Below are 22240 nucleotides of genomic sequence, written 5' to 3'. Positions count from 1 at the left end.
TACATCATGGGCTTTTTTTAATTGAAAAGGTTTGTAGAGCTGGAAATGTGAAAAATGCGTAGGGACATTTTATTATGCTTGGTGGACATGTAAAAAAGGTAATACAGAGGATTTTAAAGATAAATGTTCAATATTTTCTTTGAGGATTGATGGAGGATCAGTTAGGAAGATGCCATGGAACATTGTTTTAATATGTGATTGTTGTGGTGGGATTATTCAACGCACAAGGAAACATTCAGAACTACCCACCAGGGAGAAATAGCTCGTGGAATTGACTGAACTTCCTGAGATGGACAAACTGCCCACTTTGAATAGAATATATATATATATATTCTTAAGTTTTCATGGGTATTTATATGTATGGTATTCAGCTTTGTTCGGGTATTTTCCCACGTCATTATAGTTGTGCTTTTAAAGTTGTAGCAACGTTTCAGCAGAATCTCATCTGCCATCATCAGGCTTCTGTATAGTGTTCGTCTGTGAGTCAGACTTTCACAGCTGTAAACAGAAACGTAGATTTTTGTAGATTTTCACAGGTACAGGTATGCAGGTCTAGATGTGTTCGGGTCTTTTCCCGTGTAAGATTAAGAGTATCTTGGCGACGTTTCGGCGAGGTCCCACTCGCTATCCTCAGGCTGGTGCTTGATACTCTTAATCTTACACAGGAAAAGACCCGAACACACCTAGACCCATATATATATATTTATATTTATTTTCTTAAGTTTTCGTGGGTACTTACATGTATGGTATTCAGCTTTGTTTGGGTATTTTCCCACGTCATTGTAGTTGTGCTTTTAAAGTTGTAGCCATTTCGGCAGAATCTCATCTGCTATCATCAGGCTTCTGTATAGTGTTCATCTGTGAGTCAGACTTTTATAGTGGTTTCAGATTTAAATTTGGGGCAGCCTATTGTTGTGCCAGAATGGTTTTTTTCTTCATCCTGATTGGTTGGGAGTCTTGGTCTGTGTTTATTGGTCTTGGAGTTTGCTGTGTTCTGCTTCATTGGTATTTCTAATATCTTTTGCCTTTTTTGGGGCTCTTTTTGTATCTTGATTGGCTGGCAACATTGTATTCCTTTATTGGAGGCCTTTAGTGCAGCTTGGCTCCAGGTAAATGGATGGCTATCATTTGTTAGGAAGCTAGGTTTCATCTGGGTGCCTGGTTGGGGTGTGTTTGAGCTGGAGGTATCAGGGGGGATCTGTTTGTGCCCAGGTGCTTGTCTGGCTAGTGGTGTGGATATTTTTTTGTTTGTGAGTGCAGGTTTCCAAATGATTGACAGTCTGGTGGAATCATCTCTTTTATTCATGCTTTCTGGTCTTTTTTCAATCTCTATGGCTTCTCTGGTGATTCTGTGGCTGGGGTTTTCTATAGTGGCTAGGGTTTTGGTGCCATTGAAGTTGATGCTATGACCTGTGGCTTCCATGTGTTGGACTAGTGAGGAAGTGTGTTCCAGCTTTTTGACTGCATTTTTGTGTTCATCCAGGTGGGTACTTATTCTTCTATTGGTCTGTCCAATGTATGTGGCCGGGCATGATGCACAGGGGACTTCGTATATGCCTTGGTTTTCCAGGTCAATTTTATCTTTGGGGTTTCTAAGGATGGCTGCTATTTTTCTGTCTGTTTTGAAGGCAGTCTTGATGTGATGCCTGTGTAGTATCTTACTGATTTTGTCTGTAGTACCTCTTATGTAGGGCAGGACAGCTGTTCCATAGGTCTGTTCATCTTCTGGGTCTCTGTTAGGGATATACACCCTAGCAGAACGTGCAACGGCAGTCTAGCAGACAGGCAGATATGTGAGACAAAGCATTGTAGTAGCTTACACTCAGTAAGACAGATACACTGTGCAAGTTAAATAGTTTTTATTCCAGCAAGAGTTATAGCATAGTTAAATAGTCCATATGTCATACACTAAGTTCAGTCAGTCCGGGGGTTATTCAGTTTGCAAAGTCCAGTGTTGAAAAAGAGTTCATTAAACTTACAATCAATCAGTCCAGTGATATATCTCTTTTGCAGTCAGAGATATGAAGAAAAATCAAACCCCTTTTCTTCTTTCAGCAAACACGCAGTTATCACCATCAATTCATCATTGTCAGCATTCCAGTATAAGCCAGGGAAACAGTGAGCTCTCTTGCTCCCTCTTATGGTGATTTTACAACCGCACCCAAAAACTTGGTTTACAGTTTAAAGTGATACATACACTTAAACTCATAGTTTATATATATTATTTTACTCAAACTAAGTTAGGTAACCAATGTTATTCCTAACATTCTCTCCTTTTGGATAATATAATAATATATATATCTATTTACAATTTCAACCCATAGTTTCCACAACTTTCCTTGTGCTTTACTGCACCTTGGGCTTTTGTAAATCCATCTGCAAAATTTTCTTCAGTCATGCAATATTCCAATCTTATCAGACCATTTTTCACAGATTGTCTAACATTCAAATATCTAAGGTCAGTGTGCTTAGATCTCGTTTTTACAGCAATATTTGTAGCCAACCGTATGGCTGCTTGATTGTCCTCATAAACTACAATGGCATCTTTAACAGTTACTCCCATATCTAACAACAACTGTTTATACAGAATTAAATCAGTACATAATAAAGATAAACATGAAAATTCTGCTTCCATTGTGGACATACTTATATGTTGCTGTCTAATTGACCTCCAACCAATCAGTGTTTTACCTAGTAGTATAGCCATGCCTGAAGTTGATTTCCTAGTTTTTATATCTGTTGCAAAACTTGCATCAGCATATGCACTTAAAATCAAATCATCTTTTGGCTCTAAATACAATGCATAGTGCATTGTCCTTTTAAGATACCTTAATATATGCTTTAGCGCTTGCCAGTGATGTTCATTTGGTTCAGCATTAAATCTCGCCAATTGATTAACGCCATAAGCAATATCTGGCCTTGACCAATTACTTATATATGATAAACTACCTATTAATGACTGATAAATAGTCTTATTGAATTTTGAACTTTGAGCATCAGTATGACAAAATTCCTGACTCATTGGAGTTTTTGCCAGTTTACAAAGTTCCATTTTATACATTTTTAGCAATTGGTATATTTTATCTTCTTGTGATATCTTAAAGCCACTATTGGTTTTGTTTATTGTCAATCCTAAATACTGTATTATTTCTCCTAAATGCTTTAATTTTATCCTCTTACTTAATAATGATATTATCTCAGTAGCTTCATTATTAGTCTTTGTTATTAAAGCAATATCATCTGTAAACAACAATAATAATGATACTATTCCATTTGTCTCTCTCTTGAATAAACATGGATCAGCTAAACCTGCTTTAAATCCTATATTGTTTAACTCTTTTACAATATATTGGTTCCATTCATAACCAGATTGTTTCAATCCATAGAGACTCTTTTTCAGTTTCCAACAGTCATTATTATTTTTATCATCCTTAATACCTACTGGTTTTCTTAAATATATAGTGTGCTGCAATGGTGCATGCAGATAGGCAGTTTCTACATCTAAATGATTTATAATATAGTTTTTCTTAGCTGCCCACACTAAAGCTGCTCTCAAGGTTGTTGCCTTTAAATTTGGTGCAAATACTTCATCATAATCACATGCAGTTTGATTAAATCCTTGAGCTACCAACCTAGCCTTATGGGTAACAGTCCCATTTTTACCAGTTTTTAACTTAAATATCCATTTGCAACCAATGGACTTTTCACCTGGAGGTAATTTGGCATTTTCATAAACTTTCATTTCCTTTAATGAATTTAATTCCTTTTCCATTGCCTTTTGCCAATTCTCCTGATCCTTTGCAGGATACATCCTAAGTTCTTCAACACTAGTTGGAACTTTACTAACTTGGCAAACTACACTTGCTTGATACCTATCAGGTGGTCTGGTTACACGTGTAGAACATCTAGGTATTACAGGGCTTACAGGTGGACTTTCATGTTCTACCTGTTCCTGATTATCTATTTCTTCCTGTTCTGGTATTTCTTCCTGTTCTGGTCCTATATGCTCTTCTTTTACTTCCTCTTTAATTGTACTCTTCTTATTACTGATTTTTTCTGGTCTTTTGTAGGGTTCTATAATTACTTCTTTATTTGAATCTTGCTCCAGTTTTTCCCATCCTACATGTTCTAGGAATTGTGCACTAGCGCTACAGTAAACTCTAGATGTACCTTTTTCCCATAATCTGTATGATTTGTGATTAGATTCATAACCTACAAAGAATAACCTTTTAGCCCTATGTTGCCCTTTATTTCTCAGTTGTGTAGGGATATGCACCCATGCTGGTGCTCCAAATGTATGGATGTAGCTTAGGTCAGGTTTTCTGCCATGCCACCGTGTGAATGGTAATTCACCAGTTGTTGAATTAACAACATTATTCAATATATGATTACCACACATTATTGCTTCTCCCCACAAAGTTTCAGGTAATCCTGAATCCAACAACATAGTATGAGCCATTGCTTGTAATGTTTGGCCTCGTCTTTCTATAAAGGCATTATCTTGTGGCCTATATGGTGCAGACTTTTTATGTTCAACACCTGCCATCTTCAGTTTATTTTGGAATTTATTGTTTACAAATTCCATACCATTATCAGTGATAAGAGTTACTAATTTCCTTTTAGTTTTTCTTTCAGCGAATTTAAGCCAATTAAAGAAATTTTGATATGTTTCCATTTTGCTTTTCATTAGATAGCAGAAACCATATCTGGAATAATGGTCCATTATACTTAGTATATATCGAGCACCTCCCACACTTGGTTTTTTAGGACCTATAATATCAGCAAATACTACCTCTAGAGGCTCCTTGGTTTTAAATCCATTAACTCTATTTGCTGGTATCACCTTGCTTTTCTCTTGACTACAAGAATTGCAGTGCAAATACTTACTGCAAGGTTTCAGTTTTATACCCTTAGATAGTTCTACCGTTTGTTTAAGCATTTTAAAATTTATATGCCCTAAACGTCTGTGTAACAAATGTATGCACTCATCATGAGGTTTAACATTATTGTAAACTGTGTTAGCTACCTCTAATGAATTATCATTTAACACATACAAATCACCTTTTAAAGTTGCAGTAACTTTTTTACCTTCTTTTTCAATTATGCAATTGTCTCCCCTAAAGGTAATTACATAACCTAGTTTAACCAAAACTCTAACCGAAAGCAAATTAAACTTAAGCTGTGGTACATATAACATTTTTACATTTTCTTTTATGCAAGAACAATATGCTATACCTTGACCTTTAGCTTTAAGTTTCCAGCCATTAGCTAACAATATCTGCTGTGAACTCGTGGACATCTTAACAAATCTTTTCTTATCTTTCGTTATACAGTGCGATGCTCCACTATCTACGACCCATAAATTACTATTCACAGTTTCGTTGCTATACTTGGCTAACTCTATGCATTTCTTATCCCTTTGATGCCTTTTAGCATTCTGGCTGGCTTTTTGGCTTTTTCCTTTCTTGCAAAATCTAGCCAAATGTCCTTTTCCTCCACAATTAAAACATTTTCTAATTTTCTCTTCTTCACATTGTGGTTGTTTCCTTCTGAGTTGATCCCTTTCAAGCCTTCTCCTGGCTTCTTCAATTAATCTGCCAGTAATGTCAGTTAAGGTTATCTTTTGGCAGAACTTCAAGTGAAGTTACGTATTCATCGTAGCTCTCATCTAACGAAGACAAAATTATATAAACTTGGTGTAATTCAGTGAAGATAAGTTCTTTTTCATGCAGTTCTTGAAAAATTCTCTTCATATTGTTTATATGACTCAGCATGTCTCCATTCTTTTGAAGATGTTTTCTGAACAGCTTCCGTGTAAGATAAATATGTGCTCTTACACTGTCTCAAACATAAATCTTCTTTAAATTCTCCCAACATTTTGCAGCTGTTTCTTCTTCATGAATATGGACAAGCTGTTGGTCAGAGAGTGTCAGTCCTATTATACAGAGAGCTTGCTCATTCTTCACTTTTATATTGTTGTATTTTCTGGGCATCATTCTCATCTTCCGGATCCCATGCATCTACCTCTGGTGGATTTTGAATTATACTCCACAAACCTTCTCTTCGTAGAAGTAGGCTGCATTTCATAGACCATGAAACATAGTTTGTTCCATCCAGTTTGGATATTAGAGACAAACTTTGTAAATTGACTTGTGCCATCTTTATCTGGATATTAAACTATAATTAATAAAACACAACTGTCTGTTTACAGTATTGTGTTGCTACACAAACTCTCACTTTAAATAAGCCTGTTATATCCTGGTTAGTCTGACTGTGCACCTGGGCCCATAACCAGTGTTGGGGATATACACCCTAGCAGAACGTGCAACGGCAGTCTAGCAGACAGGCAGATATGTGAGACAAAACGTTGTAGTAGCTTACACTCAGTAAGACAGATACACTGCGCAAGTTAAATAGTTTTTATTCCAGCAAGAGTTATAGCATAGTCAAATAGTCTATATGTCATACACTAAGTTCAGTCAGTCCGGGGGTTATTCAGTTTGCAAAGTCCAGTGTTGAAAAAGAGTTCATTAAACTTACAATCAATCAGTCCAGTGATATATCTCTTTTGCAGTCAGAGATATGAAGAAAAATCAAACCCCTTTTCTTCTTTCAGCAAACACGCAGTTATCACCATCAATTCATCATTGTCAGCATTCCAGTATAAGCCAGGGAAACAGTGAGCTCTCTTGCTCCCTCTTATGGTGATTTTACAACCGCACCCAAAAACTTGGTTTACAGTTTAAAGTGATACATACACTTAAACTCACTAACATAGTTTATATATATTATTTTACTCAAACTAAGTTAGGTAACCAATGTTATTCCTAACAGTCTCCATTATGTCTCAGTGTGTTTTTGTGGATCAAGCCGGTGATTTTGCTTTTGTGGAAGCCATTGGCTGTCAGTACTTTAGTCAGGGTGCATAGTTCAGTCTTTATGTGTGTCTTGTCTGCCAGGCGTTTGGTTCTAGCAATTAGTGTTTTAGCCACGGAGTTTATCTGTGCTGGGTGGTGGTGGGATTGGGTGTTGAGGTAGCAATTGGTGTGTGTTTTCTTCTGGTATACGGTGTGTCCTAGTGTGCCATCTGTTTTTTTTGTAGATTAGTACATCTAGGAATGGTAGTTGTTTGTTTCTGTTTCCATGGTGAACTTGATTTTGGGGTGTGTGCTGTTTAGGTGTGTTAGGAAATTGTTTAGGTTTTCTTTTCCATGGGGCCAAATCACGAATATGTCATCGATGTATCTTAACCATAGTTTGGGCTTGAGGATGGCATTGGCCAGGGCTCTGGATTCAAATTCTTCCATGAACAGGTTTGCAATGACGGGTGACAGTGGTGATCCCAAAGGGGCTCCTTCAATTTGTTTGTATCTTTGTCCTTTGTATATGAAATATGTGTTGGTGTTCTGTTAGTTCCATGAGGTGTTTAGCTGGTTGGTATTTATTTTTGATGATTTCAAGGGTCTCTTTTATCGGGACTTGAGTGAATAGTGAAACCACATCAAAACTTACAAGCAGATCTTCTTGCTCCACATGTAGATCTTTGATCATTTCCAAGAAGTGGTATTTATATTTATATATATATGGATCTTTGGTTATTCGGGTTTTTATATATATAATCATAACTAGAGCCACAGATGTGAAAGAGGCATGCAGGAATTGAATTCAACCCACTCTGCAAGCTTGTAAATTAAACATTAGCTCAGCTATATTTAGACCAGCTGTCAACAAAATATATTGCTCAAAGGAGAACACAGAGAAGAAAACCAGAGTTTAAAAATGAACCATTTAACATCAATCTTTGAAAACTCATTAATTGCATACATGGTTTGAAGAAAACCAGCACATGTGTATGACTGACAGTTTCTCTCCAAAACAACTGAATAACAGAAGACACTAGAAAACTTAACTATATTGCTAAATGTTTTTGCAAGTTCATCAGCAAAAACAGACTTTCTCCATATTGGTTAAAGATGCAGATTGTAGCACAGTCTTTAAATGCTACATATCTATCTATTTCCAAGAAGGGATGAGGAACACTGAGAATTTCTTGACTGCTAGAAAAATACAGCCATGATAAAGCCAAGAAGGGAGATACACCCAACCAAAAAAATGTCTGCTAAACTTGAGAAACTATGTGATAATTTATTTGAATTTGCAAACTTCCATTTCAAAAAGATAAGAAAAGGTCTTCTGAATCAGACCAGGATCCATCTTTATCTCTCAGTGCCTTGGTAAGATCACACATGGAATCCTGCAATTAGGTTTGGTTGCCACAATGTAAAAAAGATGTTGAGACTCTAGAAAAAGGGCAGAGAAGAGCAACAATGATGATTAGGGGACTGGAGGTAAACAAATAAAGAATGGTTGCTGGAATTTCATTAAACATCTAGTTTAATGAAAAGAAAGACTAGGGGTGACATGATAACAATATTTCAATGTTTGAGGGGCTGCCAAAAAGAAGCATCAGAAGGCAGGATAAGAAGCAAGGAATGGAAAGTAATCAAGAAGAGAAGCAATCTAGAACTAAGGAGAAATTTCATGACAGAATAATCTATTAGTGGAACAACTTCCAGCAGTTGTGGGTGCTCTGACACTGGAGGCTTTTAAAAAGAGATTGGACATCCATTGGTCTGAAATGGTTTCCTGTCTGAGCAGGGGGTTGGACTAGAAGACCTCCAAAGTCCCTTCCAAATAACTCGGGAGTGTCTACCACGAGAGGAATGAGATGGATGAATTGTTGCAATTTAGTAAGAAGTATTTATGCCCAATCCCACCTCTCTCCCCTACAGATTTATGGGATACTAAAATATGGATAATCTCCTTTAGGAATTGTTTTTGTAAAACTCCTATAGGGCTGTATTTAAGTTCCCCTCTTATTTTATTTCTACATACTTTGACCAGATAGATAATTCAGATTATAAACATCTTGAAATTTTACTGAATAAGGATGGAGGACACTATATTCGAATTGCCCTTTGATTATTTCAGCTCAAAATTGTTTCCCTAGCTCATGTATGTGGGACAATTTGAAAAAAAAATTATGCTTCGCCTGTTGGAATGTTTTGAGAGTGGAAATTCCTCTAACTCACATTATACATTTCTTCTGGTTGTAAGATGCTCCTTTGTATTTAAGTCTGGCCTCAGAATGATAATGTAGCACTTGGGGATAAAGACGCAGCCCAGCAGCCCAGCACTGGAGGCCAAGATGGAGAAGACTTGCACAGCCACCATGTATTTCCCCTTGGTGCTCAGATAGGTGGGCAGGAAGGAGACCCACACATTGCAGAAGACCAGCATGCTGAAGGTAATCAGTTTGGCTTCATTGAAGGCTCCAGGGAGATTCCGGGCCAGGAAAGCCACTGTGAAGCAGATGGCAGCCAGAAAGCCCATGTAGCTGAGGGTGATGTAGAACATGAAAACAGAGCCTTCATTGCATTGCAGGATGATCTCTCCAGGCTGGGAATAAAAGTCTGAGTCACGGAATGGGGGAGAAACTCCAAGCCTGATGGAGCAAATAATAATCTGAACACTAGAACAAGAAAGGATGATGCAGTTGGCCAAGCTCTTCCCCAACCATCTCTTTAATCGGTTTCCTGGTTTTGTGGCCAGGAAAGCCAGCACTACTGTGATGGTTTTGGCCAAGAGAGAAGAAACAGCAACTGAGAAGACAATGCTGAAAACCGTTTGTCGGAGAAGGCAAGTGGCTTCCCTTGGTTGCCCAATGAAGAGAAAAGGAGACAAGAAGCAAAGCAGGAGGGAGACCAGGAGGATGTAAGAGAGGTCTCGGTTGTTGGCTTTCACAATGGGAGTTTCTAGATTGTTAATGAATATGATTAAAACAAGGCCTGTGGCTAAGAACAAGAATAGGGCAAAAGTGGACAGAATGATTCCAAGATATTCTTCAATAAGAAAGGTAGGATATAACTTTGGGGATACATTGGATTCTGTCCTCATTTGGATATTTTTCATCTGGACACTTGGTGCATTTTTCTGTATCTGAGTAAACGGGAAAAAAAACCAACACAATATAATTTTTAAATATTCTGTACTTTCACTTTTCAAGAACATTTCTTACTAGCAGCGTTTTCCATGAAGGATTGCTTAAAACCTCTACATAAAGTATGTAAGAAGAATATCATTGCCTAAAAAAACAATTATATTTTTATAGTTTATGAAATTGGAATAAGTCATGGAACCTGAATGATTTTTTCTGTAATTTGCAGAACTTACATTATTAGATGTAGATAATGAATCAATTCACATTTTAGACACATTTCCTAGATCTTGACAGATGACACTTCTTAATATACTGGACTTTGGATGCCTGTCTTTTGAAATCTAATTAGCTAGAAAAAAAGTTAGTTCTGCAAATAATCTGGTTTCCAAACTAGAAAGCGGAAGATATTTTTTTTTCTGGCAGTAGAGAAGCTTGTCCAATCTGCTACACCACCTATCTCTTCCTAGGCTTTCCCTCAAGGTTTTTTGGCTATTCCTCCCTCTAAGATAATAGCAATAGTGCTTAGACTTATAAACCATTTCACATGGTTTTTACAGCCATCTCTAAGCAGTTTAGAGTCAGCCTATAGCACCCAACAATCTGGGTCCTCATTTTACCAACCTCAGAAGTATGGAAGACTGAGTCAACCCTGAACTGGGCAGAATTGAACTGCTGAACTGCTAGCAAAAACAAAAAAAATATTAGTTTCAATCTATCTTTTAACTTGTATTTATATGGCAGTGTTTCAGATGAATCTACTTTCAAAGGTCCTGTCCTTTTCCTTCGTGTCCCCCACCTTCATGGATGGAGATGGTCCCCTCAGGACAAGGAATGCAGTCATAGCAGCAAGCAGGCTCTCCTTCTCGCTTTCGCTTGACAAATCCGGGATGACAACTTTCTACACATTGGGACTGAGGCAGAGACTAAGCAGAAAAAGAAGAAACACCAAAGAAAATATGAAGCATGCATGAAAATGGATGTAGATGTTAACATTAGCCAAATAGTCCCCGGCAGTGGTGGGGTTCAAATTTTTTTACTACCGGTTCTGTGGAGGTGGCTTGGTGGGCATGGCAGGGGAAGAATACTGCAAAATCTCAAGTCAGATGTGGTATTTGCTGGTTCTCTACCTCTGGTTCCTGGGCTTCACTTAGATAAATATGAAATCATTGCCTCATTCCAAGCTGATTTAGGAGAGATAAATACTGGCAGATTGTTCATTAACTCACTCCCCTTGGCTTTTGGCCTCTAACATTGCAATAAAGGATTTTTCAGCTTAAGAAAGTGTGGAGGGATGGAATTGAAAAGTTTTCAGCCTTAAGTGACAAGCAATTTGGCTCCTCCTCCTCGTTTTTGATTTTTAAAATTTTGAAATACAGTATGATGATCTTAAATTAAATTTTGGAAAAGAAACTATTGTAAAAGATTTATTATTATTATTATTATTATTATTATTATTATTATTATTATTATTATTATTATTATTATTATTATTATTATTATTATTATCATCATTTGATTTTTTAAATAAAATACACCTGTAATGAAAAAAGGAACTTTGGAACATTAGGATCTAGATAGGCTTCTTCTGGAGTATATAAAACATTGCAAAACTGCTTCCCTTTGAAAGTAGTCCAAACCACCCCCCAATTAAGATATAAAGGGAAAAATCCTTAAGAAAGATAGCTTTATTTATTTGTGTGTTTCTTTCCTCAATTCACATGGCTCTCAATGAAGACAAAAACTGACTGCCTAGTTCAGGGGTCTGCAACCTTAAACAGTCGAAGAGCCATTTGGACCCTTTCCCCACAGAAAAGAAAACACTGGGAGCCACAAAACCTGGGTGGGCATGGCCAACTGGAAATCATTCATTCCCACCCTGTCACATGACCCCCCTAGCCATGCCTACCCAGGTTTTATGCCTCCTGGTATTTTTTTTAAACATCTCTCTCTCTCTCTCTCTCTCTCTCTCTCTCTCTCTCTCTCTCTCTCTCTCTGTGTGTGTGTGTGTGTTTGTGTGTTTTTCACTTTCTCTGTCTCCTCTCTTTCTCTCTCCTCTCTCTCTTCTCTCCCTCTCTCTCCCTCTCTCTCTTTCTCTGTGTTATCTTTCTCTCTTTCTCCCTCTCTTTCTCTCCTCTTTCTCCCTCTCTCTGAGCAATCTGGGAGAAAGAGGCATTTGCTGTAAGATGGGCACTGTTAACCTGGTGACAATTCCTGGAGGATTCAAAAGAACAATTTGAGGTCTGGACTGACCATCAGAATTTGGAAGCTCTACAAACCCCTTGCAAGCTATCCCCCAAACACGTTCGATGGGCACTTTATTTTCGGAGGTTTAATTTTGTTTTGAAATATGTAGCTGCAGGAAAAAAAATTTCTAGCTGATGCATTATCTCGACTCCCACAATATGATATTAAAAGAGAAACTATGATACAATCTATTGTACAGGGTAAAGATATCATACAAACTTTTATATTTTATATTTTTTATATTTAAAATATAAAGTAATAGATGACTACCAAAAGCTTTAGAAAAAGATCCCTGGTTACAGAAAAATAAAAAAACAATGTATTATCACTGATGGAATAGCTTGGAAAGGAACAAAATTATATAAACCGATTACCTTACATGAACTAGTACTTAAAAGGTGCCATGATAGCAAACAAGCTGGTCATTATGGATATCTTAAAATGTTACATCTAGTTAAGAGACAATTTTGGTGGTCAGGTATGAGGGGAGATATTGAATGTTACGTTAGAAAATGTAAAGTATCTGCTAGTAGTAAGGCCTGTCCTGGAAAACCTTTAGGACTATTGCAAAAGGTGTCTGATCCAGTTAAACCATGGCAGGATATTGCCATGGACTTCATTGTAGGTTTACCTTGTAGTCATGGGTTCACCGTAATATGGACTGCAATAGATCTGTTCTCAAAACTGGTACATTTCATTCCATGTAAAGGCATATCCTCTGCAAAGAAATTAGTTGGTTTGTTTCTAAAACATATATATTGCTTACATGGTGTACCAAGACGTATTATTTCAGACAGAGGGGTACAATTTACAGTCAGATTCTGGAGAGAGTTTGAGAAAACGATAGGCTCACAGCAGGAGTTAAGTATCGCTTACCACCCGAGTATGAACGGCGTTGCAGAGCGAGCCAATGCAGCCATAGAACCATATCTAAGGTGTTATGTATTATATCAACAAAAAGATTGTTCTGAATTCAGTCATGACTGTACTTCATCATCATAAGGATATCATGGCATCTGAAGACACTTTTGTGATTAGTATTGAAGTCCCCACAATCCATCTATCAAAATGTTAAGTTTTTTCTTGTGTACATTCAATTCCCAGTGAGGGTCATCCACCATGGAGACTAGAGTTAACTCACTTGAAATGGGTCATAATCTTAGAAAAAAGAGAAAACATAACAATATTTGACCCACCTTGTTGAGCAGATTTATCCATGAAAGAGCAAATTTGTTAATAATAATTCTCTGTCTTTCAACACTCCCCAGTTTCCTTTTCATCAAGTCCCCCTCGGGTGAAATCACCAAGAACTCAATGTCTATATCTGCAGCTATTTCTCCATTATAGTCCATGTAAAGATTCCAGTGGGAAAGATTGTAGAACTCATTCTTCTCCAGAAAGGGATGGAACTAGAATGAAAACATCCAGGAATTTTAAAAGCAGAAATATTAGTTTGTTATCCCACTTGGTATTTTCATGTGTGACTTTTTCTTATAGTTTTTTTAAATTGCAAACATGCTTAATGTTGAACGGTTGCAGGAACTGGGCATGGCTAGTGTAGTGAAGAGAAGGACCAGGGGGGACATGATAGCACTCTTCCAATATTTGAGGGGCTGCCAAGATATGAGGAAGGGGTCAAACTATTTTCCAAAGCACCAGGAGGCCAGACAAGTAACCATGGATGGAAACTGAAGAAGGAGAGATTCAACCTAGAAATAAGGAGAACTTTTCTGATAGTGAGAACTATCAACCAATGGAACAAGGTCTGTTCCATTGGTTGATTCTTCTCACTATCAGAAAATTTCTCCCTATCTCTAGGTTGAATCTCTCCTTGTTCAGCCTTCAGAAGTTTTGGGAGCTTCATCACTGGAAGCATTCAAGAAAAGACTGGATTGCCATCTATGAAAAATGGTGTAGGTTATGCTTGGGTGGAGGGTTCGACTAGATGAGGGGTCAGCAACCTGTGGCTCTAGTGCAGCATGTGTCTCTTTCATCACTCTGCTGTGAATCCCTGTCACTCAAAATATGTGTCATAACCACAAATGTGTGACACTTTAATGAGTTTTTTGACACCTAGTAGCCCAACCATGGATAAATCCAAGAAAAGAAAAAGTTTCAGAAGAAAAAAAACATTTAATGGCATGTGGGCAGATTCATTTGCTTTCACTGCTGATGAGACTGGTTTACCAGTATGCTTAATATGTGGTGAGAAATTGGCAAACAGCAAATGTTTAATATCAAACATATCTGCTACCAACATCTTGGTAAATTATCTGCCCCAGCACTAGATTGTTTAAATCTGTTGGCCTTTCGTAGCAGAAGAAGGTTGATATGTTTCCCTTTTTTCTCTAATGGATTATATCTCCAGAAGAAGTTTGTAGGATCCTTGTTGGGATCCCATACCTGCCACGGCTGCAACTTTGGAGCCTCCAGTGTCCCTTGGGCCTCCTTCCTTCTCCTCCAGGATCTGGACGAATATGCAGCCTTCAGGACATGAGCCAGAGTCATAAACACCATGTAAACAGAGTCACTATTTTCAACCAACATCCCGTTCAAATCGTCTTCTGTCTCCACTGAAGTTTTTTGGGTGCATCTTTTCCGGCCTTTGACAGAAAAAACATGCTTTGAAAAAGAACACTGAAAATTCTTGTCTTTATACTGGGAGTCTAAAAAGGAAAAGGGTTCAAAAGCACCATATTTTGGGCTTATCATTTGCATAAATTCAAAGCTCCAAATACTATGGATGTATTGGTGATATCCAAGATGAGTCATTATATAGTTTCCCAAAGCTGTGGTGACCCAGATTTTCTCTCTAATGGGTCCTGACAAAATGTCAATTGTTAGATGAAAAATATGAAATGTGCTTGAAAGAATAATGTGTTCTGTGAAGTGAACAAAGACATTGACTTGTTTCCACTGAGAAAAGCTGGAATCCCTCAAGGGTGCTAGATGTCCAGTCATTGAGAATTGTTGTGATATAACGACACAAATTCCATTCCTGACAAGCAAAGGGGGGAAAGTCCTGAGGAAATTCTCTCCCTCCTCTGTGTCTGGAGCAAGGAGACCAATCAAGGTCCATCTGAAGTGCAGGAGCACTCGGACAATTGCTGAATACTGAAACCCTTCCTTGAGGAGCATCCGGTGGAAAAAAGGGAATTTACTTTTATCGCTCAGAGTCTGTGAAACAATTCTATGACTGATCTGGAAAAGCAATAAAGGAGGCAACTCAAAAATATGAATTTTTCATAAATCTAACTTTGTTTTGATAAACATCTTAGAATAGTTTGTTTATTGGCCATTGTTTAAAATATTAAACACAGAATATTAAGAAGACTTTGTATAAAAAGAAACAAATTAAGTAAAAAGAATAACAATCCAAATGCAAATCCCCACTAGAATGTAATGCAGTTAGACACACATGTGCAAGCGTTAAGTGAAATATATTGTTCCAGTAATGGGTGATATCATATTTAGTTTTGGAAGATTGGCACATCATTTTCTGCTTTCAGATTAAATAAGTGAAATAAATGAATAAATAAGTCTTCATCAAGAAATTATTTGTCATTTGTTCCCTGAGCAACTATGAACTCTACTCAATAGGAACTTAGCATTTGTTTTTAGCCACAATATCTATTTGACTAAGGGAACAATAATTGATTGGTATTTTATACTGTTTTTTATTATTTAGAAAATATTATTGCTATCTTCCACCCAACAGGATATAAGAAGTATTATTTATACGTATGTATAGTAATAGTGGGACTCACAATGTGGAATTTTTTTTAAAAAAAGTTCATCTTGTAGAAAATTGTATCTGTGGATTCTGTATTACTATTGAGCTCTTTGTAGTAGTATTTTTAATAGGATGGACTGTTTTTCTCCTTCTGGGCAAAAAATAAGTTAAGCAGTTCTCCTTTCTCTCTGTTGCTTGTCAACTTCTTACCACTTTCTTCCACCAATGGATCAATCATTTCCTTGACTTTTTAAAATGGTTTTTTCATGTTGAAAGAAGGTTTTTGTTGTTGTTATTGTTTTTGAGTTTTGCCACAAGCCTTAGCTTGTTTTGAGCCTTAGCTTTTCTCACTTCATCTTTGCATGCTCAGGCTATTTGTTGATATTCTGCCTTAGATATGTGCTCCTCTTTACACTTTTTATATTTGTCCTTTTTGTCTTTCAATTTATCAGAGAGTTTTTTTTATGCAGCTGTTATTTTTCATCTTCATTGCTATTGTGCAAGACTGGGCTTTTATAATCTCACTTTTCAAAATTTGCCAAGCTGCTTTGGTTGTTTTCCCCTTAGGGGTTCTTATTTATGGAATCATACCCAAAATCTCTCTAGGTTTATTGAGATTAGCTCTCTTAAAATCCAAGACACTAGATTGAGTTGTTCTATTGATTGTGCTTGCATAATGCTGAATTCCAATATTGCATGATCACTCCCCCCCCCTCCCAAGGTTCCTGTAGCTTGGACACATTCTATCATTTCATCTCTATTAGAGAGAATTGAGTGCAGTATGGCTGATCCCCTAGTTCCCTTCTCTACTTTTTGAAAGTCAAAGTTGTCTGCTAGGTTTGTCAGGAACCTGTTTAGTCTCCCACTTGGTGGAGTGGCAAAGTTGTCTTTTAGGTTTTTCAGAAACCTTTTAGGTTTTTCAGGAACCTGTCTGATCTCCCACTTGGTGCAGAGTTTGTCTCCTAGTTAATGTCAGGTAGTCAAAGTCCCTCATTACTATTTTGATTATGCTTACAATATACTTAGTTAACTGACTAGCAAAAAGTTCATCTGTTTTCTCTACTTGGTTGGGTTGCCTATTGTATACACCTATGGCAGTGCCGTTTCCCCCCTTTTATATTGATCCAAATACATTCAAGACAGTTTTCATCATTCTTGTGCTTGATTTATGTAAGCATTTATTTATTTCTTATATATAGTGCAACTCCACCTACTATTTTATTTTGTCTGTTTCTTTTTAATAATTTAAATCCCTGTAGCTGTGTATTCCATTGGTGGGTTTATTCCCACCAAGTTTTCGTAATGGCAACAATATCATATCAAATTCATGAATTTCTATTTCACCCTATTCCTCATACTCTGTGTGTTGTGCATAGTCACTTTTCACTGTCTGTGTGTTTACTTTCTACATAACCTGTTTTGTGCCTGAGTTCCTCTACTTCCTTACCACCTTTCTTATTAGTGTACATGGTGAAGCGCACATTATAAAAATCTTGAGTTTGCTTGACAGCAAGGTGGATATACTTCCTTACACAAGCTTCAGTGTTACAAGCACTGATTACCTTAGTAGTATTAGATTGCTGTGGGCAGAAATGTTCTGGATCAATGAACTCTCTATCCCCATTGTTTAAATGTTCTCCAGAAAATCTGTGAATGAAATTCCAAGTAATTTAGTCCCTTTCTTTGATGGATGCAAAGCATCTCTTTCAGAATTATTTCCATGAATGTGGCTTTTGTTCAGCATTGTCATAATTTTTCTAAGATCATGTACAAATTGTGAACTTTCCATCAGTGCTATACTCTCTTATTTTACTGAAGACCCTTTGATTGGATACAGAGCCTCTCCTCACCTTCACAAGTATGTAGCAGAAGCCCCCAAAGCAATAGAGTTGGTATTAAGAGAGAATATGACTATTTTGATACATGCCCTCATCCTAATGTGTATCCCAGTTCCCAGCCATGATACCTACAATGGACATAGTGAAAAGCAGCTCTTGAATTCCATAGAGAAGATATGATTGAATCTATAATGCATTCAATACCACCCAACTCTCTTTAGTATATAGACAAATACACACACAAACCTGTGGGACTTTGTAGGGGCCTACTAATGTTGACATCTGGATGGAAATCTCCCTGTCAGCTGCATCAAGAAGAGCCAAGATGTTGTCCTTCCTTCCACAGCTGTAGTTGGGAACATTGGCTTTTCCATTAGACAGCATGTCCAGCAAGACTTCTGAAGTGCCAAGTGTGTTCAAATAGTTATCATGGATATTGTAGCCAAGCGTGAGATTGCATTGGAGCTGGATATTCTTGTTGATCTCTTGAATAGTGAAAATAAAGCGTTCTATTCCTTTGGTAGTATAAGGATGACTAGTGTAAAAAAATTGCTTTGGTTAATACAAGCATCATCAACAGCAGTCATACAATACCATTTTACCAATTTCATCCTCTTTATCAATACATAATTATTGAGTCTGAAGTCAATACTGATCGAAAACCAGAGGCAAATGATAGTCACCCATCAAAATTTAATATTTGTAAATGTTGAGAAAATGGGAAGCAGATAAGAATCACAAGGTCTATTTATAGCAGCAGTAATTTTCATCAGCACAGCACCCAGTATGCAAAATAATTCCTATTTTAAAGTACAACCATCATAAAAGGAAAAGGATATTTCATAAGTGACTAAGAAAAGCTGTTATAAAACCAAGTCATCTTCTATTCCTATAAGGATCAGGCATTCAATATCAATGAGCAGTTATAAAAATATGGAAATGATCTGGTCATGGTTAACTACAACAATCACTACTTTGAACAAAGTATTCCGGTCAGGCATTCTAGATTAGACGTGGGGAGGAAAATAATGTGGAATTCTTTCAGGGTTTGGTGTTTTTTTTTTTTTTTATTCCTCTTTGTATTTGTGTGTCTTCCACTAAATAAGACAATAGAAGAAACCCGTGGAAATCTGATCAATCAACAAAATCAATCAGTTCCTGCAATATAGGAGTAGGCAGAATAAGGAGAAAACAATGAGAGTGTTAGAACTGCAGATGGAAGGAATACAAATTAATTGCACTGAATAACTTACAAGTAAGACTGAGTATAAGGAAGCAGGTTGAAAAACAACATTTTCTGTTTTAGTGTTACTGCACTGGTGACTACCCCGATGAGATGGTCTCCTGGCCTGTAGTAGCTCCATGGTCTTTCTCTATCCAGGTGCACCGAATTCAGTGGGCACTTCATTCTAAGCTTCCCATAGACTGTCTGGGACACCAGTAGCATTGAAAGCAGAAACAGGAGGTCCATAATTCATGGAGCTGAATCAATTGCCTGTTTCCAAAGAAGAGTTAGATGATTTCAAAGCACTCCCAGAAAATGCAATATTGAATGGCTTTCCTTTTTCAAACAGAAACAAATCCAGCTTCATCTGGAAAAGAGAGAAAGGTACATTCAGCAGCACAGTCCCTGCATGTGTCCTCAACATTGTGCAAATCATTCAGCATGAGTAGATGCTTATATCTTTTTCTGATGCAAGACCCATTGCATGTTGCTTTAGTCTGATGTTCTATCAACTGGAAAAGTAGCAGTAGACATCTCAAAGTCTGGGATTGTGATAATTACAGTGAATGATAATTTGTCCTCTAGACCTCTTCCAAGACTCCATGTAGAGAGAGGCAGCTACAGAAAAGGATTTTTTTGAAATATGGCAGATACACCCCTCGAGAAACTTTTCTACAGTGGTTGTTATCCTTCCTGTCAGGACATGTCCAGAAAGTGATGCTGGAGGAAGATGCTCCAATACCCAGGGAATTGACTTCTGCTGTCCACCATTGTGGCATAATGATCTCCAAAGAATGCTAGAGAAGAGGGAGGCAGGGTTGACATAACACATCTCCAGGGGGCTCCATGGAATCATGCCAAATCTGACCTTCTAGGAGCTTCCGAGGTACCTAAGTCTCCCTGAAGGGATGATGAAAATAGAGAGGACACTCTGTCGATCACAAGGAGATCACAAACTCCTTGTTTGATTTAGAGGAAGCTCTCAAGCTGGTAGGCGGTGTCAGCCTCGATCCCAGTGATGATGGCATTCTCCCGTCAACTGCACAGCTAACTGACAGTTCTCCAAAGCCCAGCTGATTGGTGCTAGAGGAGACAGTGTGTGGAACACAGAGGCCAGAAACAGGCACTGAATGGTAGACTGCTGATAAGACATTCAATGCTGATGTTGGGTGCTAGGGAGTGGTAAGGGGCATGTTCTTGCTATAAATAGAGTGCTGGGAGACTTTTCAAATGTCAGTTACTCAATTGTGCCACACCTCAGGATTGAATAAAAGTACTAACTGTTTTTAGAGTTTTTTAGCTTCTGAATTCTCAAGGCCTGGGGATTTGGATACTTGAGAGGAAGTCAGGGCTCATATATTTTTTCCTTTTCCTCTTCATGCCACTTGTGGACTGGCTGGTGTCCTTGAGGATACTTTGAAGATAGGGGATGGCAGAGGGGCTGAAGCATGTGATGGGTGTCAGAACCGAGGAGGAGCCGGTGCTGATGGAGGACCTTGCACCAGATGCAGGTGGGGGGGACAGTGATCAGCCTGCAGTGAGACCAAAGGCACATGATGTACAAGTTAGAGACAACCCAGCAAAGGCTGGCTTGTTTTGAGGTGATGCAAGGGCCCAATTCCTCTGCAGAGTGGTGGCATAGTTCGGCCATGGCATGGGAAGCTGCCTTCAGGCCATCTACCCCAGGAGTTCATGGTGCCAAGCAGTTTGAGTGGCGGAAAGGACAGCTGATGGATGATGAGGAAGGAGAGTGGGACTATTTGCCAGCCCTAGGAAGCTACACCATGGAGGTACTATGGGTGTGGTTTGGAGAGGCCAGATGTTCCTTCCTGGTCTGTTTCTCACTGGGATGTGGCTCTTGAGGCAACTAGAAACTGGCAGGCACAGCGATTGGGATCTCATCTGGGTCTGGTACCACAGACCCGGTTCTGTTTAGCCAGTCCAAGGCTACGATGGGATACTGTGTCTCATTATACCCAGGAAGCTCTGCAAGTGAGGCCATTGGATCAGGGCTCAGTACCAGTGTTGGCAAGGACTGCAATGGCAGGTGGCAGTGGGCCCAAAGGCTGGATGTTGGGCCCAGTGGCCTGTCAGTTGGCTCGGCAGGGTTCGGGTCCTGGGCTATAGGGCCCATGTCTGAATGTGCAGGGTTCCACTGGCCCAATGGGATTCTGGCCACAGATGATGCTATGGGGTCCTCCAGCTTTACAAACAACTTTTGATGGGAACTCAGACCATTGTTTCTTAGCCAGTCTATCAGGCATTTGGACCAGTATGCCCATTTTTATCCATCACAATGGGCTGTGGTGATGGCTATAATGGTGGTACTAGAGGGGGAAGTGGCTGAGTAGATGGCAGACTTGCATATTGAGCACACCCGGATGTTGGTGGATGCAGGAATGCTCCAGGAAGCACTACATGACTGTTTCAAAGACGGGACCCGAGCCCAACATGCAGAAAGAGAACTCTTGGCCAAGAGGAAGAGAACTCTTGGCACTAACCCAAGGGGCTCAGCCAGTGAGTTCCGTGAGTTCTGCTGAGTAGCTGGCAAACTGCGGGCTTGGCTGGAGAGGTTGCCCATTCATCAGTTCTGAATGGGCCTAGACCGAGAGTTATGTCAAGCCTGTGTTTACTGGGGTATCCCGCTGTGGGATTTAAAATTCCCAAATAATTGTATAAATACTCACAACATAAAGACAAGTCTCTGGTTCATAATTTCAAAGGTTTATTGTAAGAAGAAAAGTGGTTGCAAGAGCGGCCTCCAAGACCCTTCCCAATTGGATTGAGAACAAGGAGAGCAAATTTCACTACTTCAACAATACATTTTATATCCCTGCACAGAACACGCCATGCCTAAAAAGCCCTCCCCTCACATCCCCTTATTTTCTATATGCTAAACTACCACCTTAGGGTCGTCATGACGTTGTTTCCTGGGCCTCAATGTTTTATCTTCTATTTATTCCTGGGCTGCCAAGCTTTACCTTTGATGTATGTTCTTATCTTATTTATTCTCCCTAGCCTGGTCAGATCTTCCTGTTGTTCTAACAATGTATCATGTCTTTGTGGAATGTATCATCTATACGTGAATGACTGGGCTAGGATGTAACTCCTTTCACTAGAAACAACAAAAGGGAGGGGGTTTTCTGCAAGTTCAGAGAAAGCTGGCAAGGGCACATCAAAAAGGAATGAAAGAAAAGAAT

At 38.5% G+C, this 22240-nt stretch overlaps 1 protein-coding gene across 1 annotated transcript in view; it reads right to left on the bottom strand.

The window, feature by feature from the left end:
- LOC148128549 (vomeronasal type-2 receptor 26-like) overlaps positions 1–21041 on the bottom strand; it is a 73287-nt gene extending 52246 nt beyond the window's left edge. Inside the window, exons 1-3 of the mRNA XM_087948842.1 lie at positions 19069–21041; positions 18062–18350; positions 14648–15445 (exon numbers count right to left, since the gene is read on the bottom strand). Of these exons, the coding sequence (XP_087804968.1) occupies positions 14648–15445; positions 18062–18350; positions 19069–19286 (1305 nt within the window). The 5' untranslated portion in view covers positions 19287–21041. The remainder of the gene's footprint in view (positions 1–14647; positions 15446–18061; positions 18351–19068) is intronic.
- Positions 21042–22240: the final 1199 nt, after the last annotated feature.

This window comes from Notechis scutatus, unplaced genomic scaffold, assembly GCF_049901735.1.
Source record: "Notechis scutatus isolate UNSWTSFEM ecotype Mainland unplaced genomic scaffold, rNotScu1.2 NSCUSCF26, whole genome shotgun sequence".
Classification (NCBI taxonomy): domain Eukaryota; kingdom Metazoa; phylum Chordata; class Lepidosauria; order Squamata; family Elapidae; genus Notechis; species Notechis scutatus.
The sequence above is the reverse complement of the archived record's forward strand: the minus strand, read 5'-3'. Positions and strand labels throughout refer to the sequence as shown.